Source organism: Heptranchias perlo, chromosome 27 (genome assembly GCF_035084215.1).
Source record: "Heptranchias perlo isolate sHepPer1 chromosome 27, sHepPer1.hap1, whole genome shotgun sequence".
In the NCBI taxonomy this organism is placed as follows: domain Eukaryota; kingdom Metazoa; phylum Chordata; class Chondrichthyes; order Hexanchiformes; family Hexanchidae; genus Heptranchias; species Heptranchias perlo.
In genome coordinates this window covers 20,241,777-20,257,170 of record NC_090351.1, presented here as the reverse complement: position 1 = coordinate 20,257,170, position 15,394 = coordinate 20,241,777, and the positions used below count along the sequence as shown (strand labels likewise).

General features: G+C 44.9%; 1 protein-coding gene across 2 annotated transcripts in view; it reads left to right on the top strand.

The window, feature by feature from the left end:
- itpr3 (inositol 1,4,5-trisphosphate receptor, type 3) overlaps positions 1–15,394 on the top strand; it is a 263,682-nt gene that overhangs the window by 144,791 nt on the left and 103,497 nt on the right. For both annotated transcript variants that reach the window (XM_068007424.1, XM_068007423.1), the window contains exons 14-17: positions 1,869–2,010; positions 3,091–3,249; positions 4,395–4,567; positions 10,849–10,968. In XM_068007424.1, coding sequence (XP_067863525.1) covers positions 1,869–2,010; positions 3,091–3,249; positions 4,395–4,567; positions 10,849–10,968 — 594 coding nt within the window. The remainder of the gene's footprint in view (positions 1–1,868; positions 2,011–3,090; positions 3,250–4,394; positions 4,568–10,848; positions 10,969–15,394) is intronic.

Sequence of the window (15,394 nt, the reverse complement as noted above, 5' to 3'; positions counted from 1 at the left end):
AGAGGAATATGTGTTCATTTTAAATGCAAACTATATTGCTGTGCAGATCATGGACTGGTTCCTATGAAGTCACTGTGAACCATTTTTCTCAGTTATACCATCGTCTCCTTGAAAGATTTTATCTGCTTTCCTTTTATTCTCCTGGAGTTTTTTTCTTCTCTCGTTAGTTTAATATTTCCCCTTTCTTCATTTCTTCAGTCTTTTCCTTTTCTCAGTCTTCTCAATCACCTTTTGCTCTGTCTGAGGACTTCTGGAAACTTTACTATCCAATTCGGAATCAGCTGAATTGTTGGATACAACAGGTATGGAAACACACGGTGATTCACTGCAGAAGAATTCAATTTGTTCATGCCCCACCCATTATGAAAACAGGGCAAAATATATGATTGTTCAAACACCCAATTCATTTGCAGCATGCAGTGTTAAAATCACAAGATTATCCAGCTGTCTTCTGTCATTATTCTAGGCTGCCAAGCATTACGTTTCTTCCTGGCTTGTCAAGACTAGTGTTGGTGATTTTTTTTGATGTAATTTCTGGGGTTGCTTCTAATCCACAATACTTCACCTCAAACCATGCTAAGTAAGACCTGTTGGTTGCACATCTTGAATTGTACTTCTTAATAATCAATATTTTTAAAATATAGCCTCCACTACTTGCACCCTCCATGCTTATCACAGACAGCTGCCTGCACTGGGCAAATGGCGCTAACCATTTGTCATTACCATAGGTGTCAGTTCCAAAGGAGCCGCTTAAACCGTATTAAGTGCGCCGGCTATTTCATGCAGTTCAGCACTTACCGATTTAATATCTTCGCTGATTTCAGGCAAAGTCAAGTCTTCAAGCAGCTTTAATCAGCTGTTCGCACTGTTAACAATTACGGGAAGAAGTCGGAAAGTGGAGACTTCAAGAAGCTTCAATCAGCTGAATGAAGCTGTCTGAAGTCTCCATGTTTGGACTGTCTCCCATATTTGTTAACAGTGCTAAAAGCTGATTAAAGCTGTCAATTGATTTGGAGTCAGTTTTCAAAACCCACATGATCTGCAGCTTCTTGCTTCACTTTCACAGCTACCATGGTTTCAGGTGTTGAGCATGACAGTGTATTGGAATGAATGCAGCTCAGGGCTTATTGCAAAACTGTGCTGCTCTGACAGCACATGCTTCAATCACACGTTCCAAATCTTCTGTTCCGCAATTTGAATTGAGTTCCAAATTGTGTGTTCCACATTTCAAATTGAGTTCCAAATCTTACGTTCCACATTTCAAATTGAGTTCCAAATCTTACGTTCCACTTTCCAAATTGAGTTCCAAATCTTACGTTCCACTTTCCAAATTGAGTTCCAAATCTTACGTTCCACTTTCCAAATTGAGTTCCAAATCTTACGTTCCACATTTCAAATTGAGTTCCAAATCTTACGATCCACATTTCAAATTGAGTTCCAAATCTTACGATCCACATTCCAAATTGAGTTCCAAATCTTACGTTCCACTTTCCAAATTGAGTTCCAAATCTTACGTTCCACATTCCAAATTGAGTTCCAAATTGTACATTCCCCATTCCAATTTGACAGTGTAAACAGTTGATTGAAGCTGCCTGAAGTCTCCATCAGCTGTTCGCACTGTTAAAAATTACAGAGGTCATTGGAAAGTGGAGACTTCAAGCAGCTTCAATTAGCTATTTGCACCATTTTATCACCCATCATGTATAGCGGGCAAATTACGTTAGCACGAACACACCCATTATATGTGGTGGGGACTGTATTTGGTTCTGCACATTTTCCTTTGTCAGTGAACATTATTTCCTGTGATCTTTGAGCTTGCTTACTGAAATCAGTGACAAAGATTTTGCATTATTATCTTCCCATTATAGGTTTGCAATCAAATTATTGGAAGATCTTGTTTTCTTCGTTGTGGAAGTTGTTAACAACGGTCAGAATGTTCTGGACATCGTCATGACAAAACCCAACAGGGAAAGGCAGAAACTGATGCGGGAACAAAATATACTGAAGCAGGTACTTAATAAATACCTTATTCATTATGCTGTTATTAATGGTTAGACAAAACAATACAAACAGTATGGGCTACTGCACATTACTGTGGTAGTGCCCAAGGTAAACATTTCAATTAAAATCAACAGGCTGACTTTATTTTCTCTTAGTCTGTGTTAGACTTATTTAGGGTTATGGCTATAGTCCCTCAGTCCAGCTGCTAAAATTGCAGCTTAATGTTCTCCCAATAATTTACAGAACAGGTAATCTACTCTCCAGATATCCTTACTTAATATGAATATGGGAATAAAGAAAAAAATTGTGATTTATATATTCTTAAGACTGTGAAGAAAACCCCCTCCCATACTTACGATAACCACCACATAACTACAGTTTTTTCCTTTCCTCCCAGAAACAAATCTCCAGATTTTGTGATTCTCCCTCCAGTTCCTCAGTAAATCTTTAGATTTAGTATTATAAAATTGCATGATCCTTTTCTCCTGAGGGACTCCTTCAGTGGATTAGTGAGTTTATCCGTGAGCAGCTGAGCTATACAGACCAGGAAAGCTTCAGATATGATCTTTGATCAGTACTCAGTTAGTTGATCTCAGCTGGGACTCTCAGTTCCAAATTGACAGTGGAGGGAATATTGGCAAGGTTCCTGTCCTGATGGCTATCCAATGACTGCTGTTGGAATTGTGGCCATCATAATGTTGGCAGTCCCCGTGCAGTTAGTCATTCAGGTAGTTCCTGCTACGGTGAATCTCTTCTTGTAGTGAAATGTCAGTGCGAGGGGAAACAATTTTGCTGTAAATGGTTCTACTATATGGGGGAATGGGACCAATTGGATAGCTCTTTCAAAGAGTCGGCACCGGCACGATGGGCCGAATGGCTTCCTCCTGTGCTGTACCTACTAATGATGTGGAGATGCCGGTGATGGACTGGGGTTGACAATTGTAAACAATTTTACAACACCAAGTTATAGTCCAGCAATTTTATTTTAAATTCCTACTACCTACTAATGATACCAATGATATATGTGGTTTTTTTTGTATAGTGAAAACATTACATAATCATCTATCTGTTGCCTCCTGTTTTGCACAGATATTTGGACTCCTGAAGGCTCCTTTTGATGATAAAGGAGAAGGGCCTATGTTAAGGTTGGAGGAGCTGGCTGATCAGAAGAATGCACCATACCAGTACATGTTCCGACTCTGTTACAGAGTACTTCGGCACTCACAGGATGATTACAGGAAAAACCAGGTGTGGTGCAATGACTCATGTTCATTGGTTTAAACCCAATTCTCAAGCATGATCTCAAGAGAGAATTAATTTCTCCAATGAGCATTCATGAGGTAGATTTGTAAAACTAGGTTTTTCTAATATCAGCATTGAGATTTAGAGCAAATGGCAATGAACAAAGGGCACAGTGTGAGACCATTTGGTTGTACAAAGTAGTAAATGTTACTCAAAATGAAAATACAGAATTCACAGACTGTAGGTGAGCAGAGATTTCACTGCTCACAAGATATGAGAATTAAAAGTTTGATTAATCACCCAGGATGTAACACTTAATGATCACTGGCAACATGCAGTGTTTCTGAATTCATTCACACTGAAAGTTCTCCCAGAAGCCATGGGCCTACAGAATAAAATTGTTCTCTCCAGTGACTGAACTGCCGGTGTTTTTTCATTCATTCAAGAGACCATCATCACTCACTTGTGCCTGTGCTGCTTGTGAATTCTAACATGGAATAATTGCCAATACTCACTGTCAGCAATGAGATATCCCGTACATGTTTCACAGTTAAAATTAATAGAGTAAAGTGTAGATACCACACACGTAAGGGCCTTGTCAGTTGACTAATTAAAACAGGAGTGCATTCTCATTTTTCTCCCCACTTCCAGCTTCTGCTATTGTATGACTAGTAGTGTTTTGGGTTAGAAACAAACTAAAAACATCAATAAACTAACTAGTGGTGAGAGAAATGGATTTCCTTCCATAAGGCAGTTTGCTGTAACCTGTGACATTGTCTGGGGCATGCTGACCTCCATGCCTGAATTCTTGTTTTGTGCCCCCATCATGCGTAGCAAGGTGTCGGAAGCAATAATTTATAAAGTCTACTTCACAAAGAACAATAATGAAACAATGCTTTTGTAAGGCACCTGTCTCTTTTGGAACGCATATGGCTTATGTGTGTGTGGGAGGGGGCTGAGGAAAGAATGCTATTGTATTTGCACAAAACTGCAGCAATAGTGAAACGTCCAGGTTTCAAGAGCACTAAATCAGTGAATAGTCAGCCCACGCCATGCAGTCTTGATGAGGGAGGAGACGATAGGATGAGAGCAAATGGGGTAAGGAAACAAATTTATTTTTGTTTCACATCTTCCTCTTGTTACTGTGCTAGGAACACATAGCGAAGCAATTTGGAGTGATGCAGTCTCAGATTGGCTATGACATTCTGGCTGAAGACACAATCACAGCTCTGCTCCACAACAACAGGAAGCTGCTGGAAAAGCACATCACAAAAACAGAGATTGAAACCTTTGTCAAACTGGTGAGGAAGAACCGAGAACCCAGGTAGGATGATAGATGGGTTTGGGCTGGTCCATCCATTCAGTGTACTTCAATCAGGTGTGGTCAGTGCAGCCCAGCCACTGGGTGGATTCTGTTCAGCCTGGTTGAACGGTCTGTGAAAGCCTCGGACGCAGCTTCTGCTGAGGGGGATTCCTCCAGCCATCGGTGGGATGCTGAGGTAGTGTTGCATTGTCAGAGGTGCAGTCCTTTGGATGAGATATTAAAACGAGATTTCTTCTGCCTAACCAGGTGGACATTTAAGATCCTATGGCACAACTCAAAGAAGATGAGGGAGTTCTCCCAATGTTTCGCACAACATTCTTCCCTCAACTAATACCGCCAAAAAAAAGATTAAATGTTCCTTCATTTCATCCTAGTTTTTGTGAATGTTGCTGGCACAGAATGGCTGCTAGTTGACAATAGTTACTGCGCTCCACAAGTAATTAATTGTGCCGACTGCTTTGCGATATTTAAACATGATGGGGTATATTTTCAACTTGCTGCCCAGGTGTAAAGCTGGCATTCCGGATTGGCTCCCTGTTCTAAAAACCACCTGATTGCCTTTGACTTCAGTTGGGTGGCTTCTATAATGAGCGGCCGATCCACAACACCAGTTTTAGTTCTGGGCGGCAATTTGGAAATCCGTCCCGATAAATCATGATACAGGTTACTTCAGAATAAGTGGCTGCAGCTTTAAATAACGGAACAAGTTTTGATTTATGCAATTGGACAGCAACAAAGCGTGTTTGTGTGGTATTGTAAATAGGTCAAACAATTGCATATCAGATTAGCTCCCATTCATTTTAAAAGGGAGCAGAAATGATCGGAAATATTTAAAAAGAGAAAGTTTTTAATTTTTTTGAGAAATTTGATCAAATTCATTTAAAAAAATGAATATATTTTCTTCACAGCTCATAGCTACAGAATTCAATTTTTTTGCTGCTTTATCAATACAGGATTTGAGCAAATCAGATGAAAGTGTGACACAGAGGTTTGCATGTAGACAGTCTGAAGGACATTGAAGTGAGAGGAGCACTGAAATATTTTGGACAAAATGTCTCTGCTGCAGAATTTATCAAAAACCAAAAATGAAGAATCAGTAATAGCGTTACATTTGAGGCCAGGTAGAGAGATAACACACTCAACTGGCTTCAAACACGGGATAAATCATTGATTCAGACGGGATTAATGTCATTTCCATTCATGAATGCTAATCTGGGTATGCAATGGCATAATTAGCAGGGAAGGTGAAACTCGTTGTTCCTACCGAGGGTGAGGTTAAGAAACAATGGGGGGAATTTGAAGCCGATGTCATGATGTCTGGACCATCTTCAGGCTCAGGCCTCATTTTAATGTAGCCCATCTGGCGCTTGCAGCTTACCAGATGTGGCAGGTCAGGCCTGGGGGAGGCTAGTCAATCCCAGAGGGGGTTGAACAGGGGCCAGCAGCAGGTTGCAGTATTTCTGTGGAGCCAGGAGGAGCACACAAGCACCTCCGCGCCCCACAAAAATTCTCCAAAACAAATGTTTTTTTTTCTTGAGCGGCCATCAACTGTCCCTTTAAGGACCACTGGCTGGGTGGTTAACTGCTTGGTGCAAATTTTGGGCGCTGTAAACTCCACCCATTTTGTACCTGCAACCTGTGTGGGACCCCGATCTGCATTTGTAAGCAACTTCCTGCCCGAAATGCACCCCTTTACAGACCCGCCTACAAATTGCATCAAGTGGACCTTGGACATAAGTGGGGCAGCCGAGTTGCCTCCATCCAATTTTTGAACTAATGGCCACCCAGGCTGCCAGCAGTTGAAAATCGCCCCCATTGTGAGGAGCAAAGTAGAAAAGGCTGAATTGTGCATCAGACCCCCTATCATGCCTGACCTGGCAATGCTTAGTGTTGACTTAGTGTTGTCAAAAGTGGAAAAATGGTATATTCTCCAGCACTGAAATCCCTCATCTTAATAAATAATAGACATATAAGTAAGTCAGTAATGGCTGAATACTCCTACAAGCCAGTTGCTCTTTGTCGTTAAAATAGAGAATAGAGAAAAAAAAATAGAGGCATTAAAATTCAGGATAATTATTTTTGAATGTTTGATTTTTAAAAGGATTCTTGATAATGAGACTCAATGGCCTCGATTGTAACCCCGCCACCCCCCACTCCCACCCCACTGGACAGGCAGGAATGGATTGGGCGAGGGGTTAAATCTTGAAATTCAAGATCCCGCTGTATTCTCGGCCGCCATAATACTAACGGCGGCAATTCAGGCCCTTGTCGAGGCTCCCACTAAAAGCAGACGGGGGGCCTACTGAAGATACGTGGCAGGAGGAACTGACTGGCCAGAAGAGGCTAAGGTAAGTTCTAAAATCGTCCTTCTCTTTGAACTCCTTGCCAGCCAGGAGGAGCAGGAATGCTCCCCCCAGGCCCATCAACGAGTCCTTGGACCTTCCCAACCCCAACCGCGCAACAAATCCTTAGCCCTCCCCAATCCCACCATGGTTGCCTTGGAATCCCTCCACCACTGACTGCCGGGGACTGTTCCCATGGTTCCCCGGCTGCGGCCTCTTGCGACCAAATTCCCGCTCTCGCCAGTCGGCCAGGTAGTGTATCTGGCCAGGTGTCGGGCGGGGGTCCTGGAAATTTTATTTAAATGAGGCCCTGCTGTTAAGAGTGGCAGAGCCTCCACGTCCCTGATTGGTCAATGTCCCAGACTCTTCCATCACCATCCCTGGGTATGTCCTGTCCCACCGGCAGGACAGACCCACCAGAGGTGGCGGTACAGTGATATACAGTCAGGAGGGAGTGGCCCTGGGAGTCCTCAACATTGACTCTGGACCCCATGAAATCTCATGGCATCAGGTCAAACTTGGGCAAGGAAACCTCCTGCTGATTACCACCTACCGTCCTCCCTCAGCTGATGAATCAGTCCTCCTCCATGTTGAACACCACTTGAAGGAAGCACTGAGGGTAGCAAGGGCACAAAATGTACTCTGGGTGGGGGACTTCAATGTCCATCACCAAGAGTGGCTCGGTAGCACCACTACTGACCGAGCTGGCCGAGTCCTGAAGGACATAGCTGCTAGACTGGGCCTGCGGCAGGTGGTGAGCGAACCAACACGAGGGAAAAACTTACTTGACCTCGTCCTCACCAATCTACCTGTCGCAAATGCATCTGTCCATGACAGTATTGGTAGGAGTGACCACCGCACAGTCCTCATGGAGATGAAATCCCGTCTTCGCACTGAGGACACCATCCAACGTCTTGTGTGGCACTACCACCGTGCTCAATGGGATAGATTCAGAACAGATCTCGCAGCTCAAAACTGGGCATCCATGAGGCGCTGTGGGCCATCAGCAGCAGCAGAATTGTATTTCAGCACAATCTGTAACCTCATGGCCCGGCATATTCCTCACTCTACCATTACCAACAAGCCAGGGGATCAACCCTGGTTCAATGAGGAGTGTAGAAGAGCATGCCAGGAGCAGCACCAGGCGTACCTAAAAATGAGGTGCCAACCTGGTGAAGCTACAACTCAGGACTACATGCATGCTAAACAGTGGAAGCAACATGCTATAGACAGAGCTAAGCGATTCCACAACCAACGGATCAGATCAAAGCTCTGCAGTCCTGCCACATCCAGTCGTGAATGGTGGTGGACAATTAAACAACTAACGGGAGGAGGAGGCTCTGCAAACATCCCCATTCTCAATGATGGCGGAGTCCAGCACGTGAGTGCAAAAAACAAGGCTGAAGCGTTTGCAACCATCTTCAGCCAGAAGTGCCGAGTGGATAATCCATCTCAGCCTCCTCCCGATATCCCCACCATCACGGAAGCCAGTCTTCGGCCAATTCGATTCACTCCACGTGATATCAAGAAACGGCTGAGTGCACTGGATACAGCAAAGGCTATGGGCCCCGACAACATCCCAGCTATAGTGCTGAAGACTTGTGCTCCAGAACTAGCTGCGCCTCTAGCCAAGCTGTTCCAGTACAGCTACAACACTGGCATCCACCCGACAATGTGGAAAATTGCCCAGGTATGTCCTGTCCACAAAAAGCAGGACAAATCCAATCTGGCCAATTACCGCCCCATCAGTCTACTCTCAATCATCAGCAAAGTGATGGAAGGTGTCGTCGACAGTGCTATCAAGCGGCACTTGCTCACCAATAACCTGCTCACCGATGCTCAGTTTGGGTTCCGCCAGGACCACTCGGCTCCAGACCTCATTACAGCCTTGGTCCAAACATGGACAAAAGAGCTGAATTCCAGAGGTGAGGTGAGAGTGACTGCCCTTGACATCAAGGCAGCATTTGACCGAGTGTGGCACCAAGGAGCCCTAGTAAAATTGAAGTCAATGGGAATCAGGGGGAAAACTCTCCAGTGGCTGGAGTCATACCTGGCACAAAGGAAGATGGTAGTGGTTGTTGGAGGCCAGTCATCTCAGCCCCAGGGCATTGCTGCAGGAGTTCCTCAGGGCAGTGTCCTTGGCCCAACCATCTTCAGCTGCTTCATCAATGACCTTCCCTCCATCATAAGGTCAGAAATGGGGATGTTCGCTGATGACTGCACAGTGTTCAGTTCCATTCGCAACCCCTCAGATAATGAAGCAGTCCGAGCCTGCATGCAGCAAGACCTGGACAACATCCAGGCTTGGGCTCATAAGTGGCAAGTAACATTCGCGCCAGATAAGTGCCAGGCAATGACCATCTCCAACAAGAGAGAGTCTAACCACCTCCCCTTGACATTCAACGGCATTACCATCGCCGAATCCCCCACCATCAACATCCTGGGGGTCACCATTGACCAGAAACTTAACTGGACCAGCCATATAAATACTGTGGCTACGAGAGCAGGTCAGAGGCTGGGTATTCTGCGGCGAGTGACTCACTTCCTGACTCCCCAAAGCCTTTCCACTATCTACAAGGCACAAGTCAGGAGTGTGATGGAATACTCTCCACTTGCCTGGATGAGTGCAGCTCCAACAACACTCAAGAAGCTCGACACCATCCAAGATAAAGCAGCCCGCTTGATTGGCACCCCATCCACCACCCTAAACATTCACTCCCTTCACCACCGGCGCACTGTGGCTGCAGTGTGCACCATCCACAGGATGCACTGCAGCAACTCGCCAAGGCTTCTTCGACAGCACCTCCCAAACCCGCGACCTCTACCACCTAGAAGGACAAGGGCAGCAGGCGCATGGGAACAACACCACCTGCACGTTCCCCTCCAAGTCACACACCATCCCGACTTGGAAATATATCGCCGTTCCTTCATTGTCGCTGGGTCAAAATCCTGGAACTCCCTTCCTAACAGCATTGTGGGAGAACCGTCACCACACGGACTGCAGCGGTTCAAGAAGGCGGCTCACCACCACCATCTCGAGGGCAATTAGGGATGGGCAATAAATGCCGGCCTTGCCAGCGACGCCCACATCCCGTGAACGAATAAAAAAAAAGGTCCAGGTGCGCCGCCCGCTACCAGACCGCCCCGCGTCCTTCACGCCCCCCCCGTCAAAATTAAGGCCAATATTTCTATTTCCCTTGTGTATTGTAGCAACTTTTAGCACCAAGTGCTGACATCAGTTGCTTCAAAGCAGTTCATAGCTGCTTTCAGTAAAGTGGAAAGCACTTTAAACTTATTGTTTAAGTATGATACAATAAAAATCAATTTTATGTCAGGAATTCATTATTTGGGCATTAAGTGTGGTGTTTGGAACTGGAATCTTCCTTCAATAGCATTTATGTTTGAAAGTGATTTTTAAAGAAAAGGGTGTTGGGTTCTACAATGTTAATATTCTAATCTAGCACAACTTAAAAAAATGTTCATTAAAAAAAATAATTCTCGGGATGTTGGCGTCGTTGGCAAGGCTGGCATTTATCACCCATCTCTCGTTTCCATGAGAAGGTGGTGGTGGGCCTTCTTCTTGAACCATTGACGGTAGCAGCTTGATACAACTGAGTGGCTTGCTAGGCCACTTCAGAGGGCAGTTAAGAGTCAACCACTTTGGTGTCTAACTGCAGTCACATATAGGCCAGACCAGGTAAGGACAGCGGGTTTCCTTCCCTAAAGGATATTAGTGTGCGAGTTGGGTTTTTATGACAATCTGATAGCTTCATGTTCACTTTCACCGATACCAGTTCATTCCCAGATTTTTTTGAGAACAAGTCTTTGTGCGTTAAAGTATGAAAACCTGTAGAGTTAAAGGGTTAATCAAGGTACGATACTGAAATAATCTTCACTTTTGTCAAACTCCTGTCTCTAATTCTTGCCTCTTTCTAACAGATTTTTAGATTATTTATCAGATCTCTGTGTGTCAAATCACATCGCCATTCCAGTAACCCAGGAGCTTATATGCAAATGCATGCTGGATCCCAAGAATGAAGATATTCTCATAAAAACTGAGTGAGTTACAGCTTTTCTCAGCAACACAAAATAATGTATTATAGGAGTTCTTGATTCATTTTTTGCTTAAAAAAACAAAGCTGATTTAGGTGCTGAATGAAACATATAGGTTGGTGCATAGGGTTTTCATTGTTTGATTAAAAGAACAACAACCATTCAGAGCAAAATTATACAGGACTATAAATGTCATCCTGTATTCACAGTATTCCTGATTACTCTAATAAATCAATAGCACTTCAGTGACTGTGGCATCTTCCAAAGTGGCATGCATCTTGAATAAATATTGCATTATGTTGACAAATGGTGTAAGTAGCTGCCAGTTTATGAATACTTCAAGTCTTGGTGTTCCTTTATATGAAAAAACAGCAAAAATGATTGACCTGCAGTGTGTTAGAATAACACTGTTCACTTCTCTCAATGATAACCAGTGTATCTGTCTCAGGACAGATATGATAACTTTTCTCTTCCATAAGTGTTGGGGTCCAAAGCAGATTGAGTTTGACTCTTCTCATTCTGTCTCACAAAGCACTGACATCTCAATTTAAGGAATAATTACCAGCCCAGAGACTGTACAAGTGAAGCAAGTGAAAGTAAAATTGCCACATAAGGGGACGTGCTTGTGTGTTTTCTTTGACTGAGGTTGAGGCGCATTGCCAAAGGTGTAGAAGGAGTTCTGCACTGCAGTTGACCTGTGTCATACCTGATCTGGGAGTGTCTGGAGGTATTTGTGGTTGTGATGTGGGAGAATGTTATTTTGTTTAGTGCTATTGTTTTATTCCATAAGCATTTACGTACAGACGCAGAGTGCCATCTACACTGTTTTTCTGGAATTTTTAAAGCTCTTCCGCTGAAGTTATGGTGAACAAACAGGAGAAATTCCATGGAAATTCACCTGCCTAGACATTAGACATGGCAAGCAAAATCACTAGAAATGAAGTGAGAATTGATTACATTGAGAAATATCCCATGACAGCAGTAAAATAAAAAGAAATACCCTGACTTTCCACATTTAATTATTCTTCACCACCTTATTGCATTTACCTGAGTAATCTGGAACATTGTCAAAACTAGATTCTTCTGTGCCCAACCATCTATTTAGGCAAGGAGACCGTGAATTTAACAATAATTTACACTTATATAGTATCTGTAATGCAGCTAATGTCCAAAAACGCTTCACAGTGGAGAAAATGGGATGGGGGAAACACACTGAGCAGTGCTAGGAGAAAATTTAGGGGAGATTATCAAAGGCATGATGGAAGAGGTAAGTTTTGAGTGGATATTTGAAAGTCAGGAATGACGTCGCTCGGCAGAGGGGGTTAGATCGAGAGTTCTACAGTTATGATGAAGATACCTAAAGACTCTTGTTAATGATAGGGCTGGGGGAAGGTATGCACAAATAGCCAGAGTTGGAAGGGCAGAGGCACAAGCTGGGATGTAGGGCTGGAAGAGGTTGCAGAGGTAGGGCGGAGTGAGGAATTTGTAAATGAAGGCAAAGATTTTGAATTCAGTAGGTTGGGGGAAGGTCAGCTGATGGTGGTCCCCATGGACAGGGGTAATAGATGAGTAAGATGTGGGCAACAGAGTTTTGGAGTTCATGAAGGGTGGCTAGTGAAGACAGCAGTGGAGAAATTGGAGGGGGAGACTTTAACTGGTTCCACCGGGGCGATAGTGGGGAAAAAATTAGCGGCCTGCTCACAGTCCATCTGACACCATCCTGGAAAGCACTTTCCACCGGCTGGAGTGCCCATCTTTTTCAGGTGGTAGACCCTTTTAATATGTAAACCGGGGTCCTATGATGTACTTAGGATCCCAATTGCCATTTCGGGAGACAACCGGGCGGAGCAAACGCCGTGCACGCTACACCCAGTTTTACCCGGCAGCAGAGCCAAAGAGGACCAAAAATGGTCAGTTTAAAATTATTTTTGTGGGGCGGCAAGTGCTGGAGTATCCCTCTGGGCCCCACAAGAATAATGTGGGTTGCTGCCACCCGGGCTCTTCCACAATCTGAGATTACCGCCCCCCCCTTCCCCTTCCTTGACGTACCTTACTGTTGGACTTTGGCGAGGAAAGGTAGATTGGAGATGGAGTGGTCATTTGTAAGGACAGAGGGTTTTGAGGGTGGATTTTTTTGAAGAAGGGGGCGATGACAGTGCTTTTGAACTCAAGAGGGATAGTACCTGAGGGGAGGGAACCATTTACAATGTCAGCTAGCATGGGGGCCAGGAAACAAAGTTTGGCAATCAGCAGTTTAGTGGGAATGGGGTCAAGGGAGCGGGAGGTGGTTCTCGTGAACTAGGTGAGCTCAGAGAGCGCAAGAGGGGAGATGGGAAAGAAACAAGAGAAAGATGTGGGTTCAGGGCTAGGGCAGGAGGGAGCCTTGGGGGAGATTTGGCTTGGTGGGAGAGGGGGAAGCAACAGAGGCAGCAGAAGTGATGGTCTCAATCTTAGTGAAGTCCATGAACTCCGCACACTTGTTCTTGGAGGTGAGGGTGGAAGAGGCAGGAGAGAAGGGTTTAAGGAGACAGCTGGTAGTGGCAAAAAGAAGCTGAGGGTCATTTTTGGTCTGCAAGAGGATCCTGACAGTTTTGGCAGAGGAGATTGTGGCCCAATAGTGCTTCATTTGGTCCAGCCAGATCTGGTGATGGATGGCTAAACCAGTTTTGTACCAAATAAGCTAGGCTGGCCATTCAGGGGCCCTGAATTTCCTCTCATCCCTCTCCGTTGCCATAGGTATGGCGAAGTGAGACTTCCGCCCACCCACTAGTTGCACCCCTGATCCTATATCAATTCCCAGGATCCCTTCCATTTAAATATTTCTGGCAGGTATCATGCAACAAATACAGCACAGCTGAGACACGCACCTCTGGTGGGGGTGGGGGGTGGTGGCGGGGAGTGGGGGTATTGTCGGGTTACAAACTTGACGCGGTGCCCTGCCACAGTGTAACTGGGCTCATGGAGCCTTCCTGCCCCGATAAACAGCGTCAAAAAATTTTGACAGTTCCCCCCCCCCAACCTCATTTTTTTCATAGACTTCAATATTGCAGTTAAACGCAGTAGGGGAACCGGCCTTTTCAATTCTAAATGCTCCTTAACAGACCTTAGCAACACCCTACCCCAGGGATGTACAGGCATCCCTTACACCCAGCATTCCTAAGATGCAAATAGAGGAACATTGCAGGACGGATTCCCTCACTTGTGTGGTGTCGTATTACGCCTGCTCTCAAATCCACAGAAAACAGACCAGTCGGGCCGAATGGCCTGTTTCTGTGCTGTAAATTCTATGTAATTCTATGACCGGGTTGGCCATTGGGTTGCCTGATATTGCAACTGCCCGGAGCTGGAGAGCTGTGGCGCGGTGCCGGATTGACACCCTCAGACCGCTGGTGACGTGGTAATGAGGCCCAGCCCTCAAAATGGGACCTGGCCTTCTGCCGGCATTACCGGGCGGCTGGCTGGTGCGCTCTGTCAGTTGGTCGTCCGATAGTTAAAATCTATCCCGAGTTAACTAAAACATAGGTGAAGATTGCAGCAACGGTAGGGGTAACGCCAGAGGTATGGGATGTTACAGGGATGTAAGCAGGTGTTCGTGGTGATGCATAGAATGTTGTGTTTGAAGCTCAGCTTGGGATCACCTCAGCTTGGGATCACCTCAGCTTGGACGGACACTGAGGTTTTGTACCAGTGAGTAAGTCAGATAGAATCAGCGTCTAGAGTCTTTTGTGACGCCAATTAAGATGGCTTTAGTCTTACCGATGTTAAGTTGAAGAAAGTTCTGGCTCATCCATAGCTTGCTGTTGAATAAGCAGTTGTTCAGAACAGTGACAGTTGTGGAGTTGAGAGTGATGGTGGAGAGGTGGAGCTGGAGGGGTAGAGCTGGGTATTGTTAGTTTCCATATGTACGCTGATCCCATGTTTATGGATAATGTTACCGAGGGCTAGCATATAGATGAGGAAAATGAGGGGATCAAAGATGGAACCTCTGAGGCACTCATGATTATGGGCGCAGGAGGAGAAGCCATTTAAAGAGATGTGCTAGCTACACTGGGACAAGTAGAAGTGGAATGAAGTGGGAACAGTGCCACAGGGATGGATCACTGAGGAGAGGAATAGTCAACCATGTTAAAAACCTAAAAATTGTCGAGAAGGACAAGGAGAGATAACACAGCAAGGCTGCAGTCACAAAAGGCATTTACTAGGGCAATCTTATAGATGTGAGCTATGTCGAAAGCAGACTGAAGGAATTCGAACAGGGGGTGGTAGATGTAGGGGTCCATGGCAACGACACAATCAACGCTTTTTTTTTTACCTGGAACTGATAATTGCAGGCCTAAAAGTTTTGTACAAAATTGATACGTTTTTCTGGTCCTGTTTTTGTAGTTCAAGTTAAATAACATAATGATGTTCCAGATTCAACACCAGGTTGACA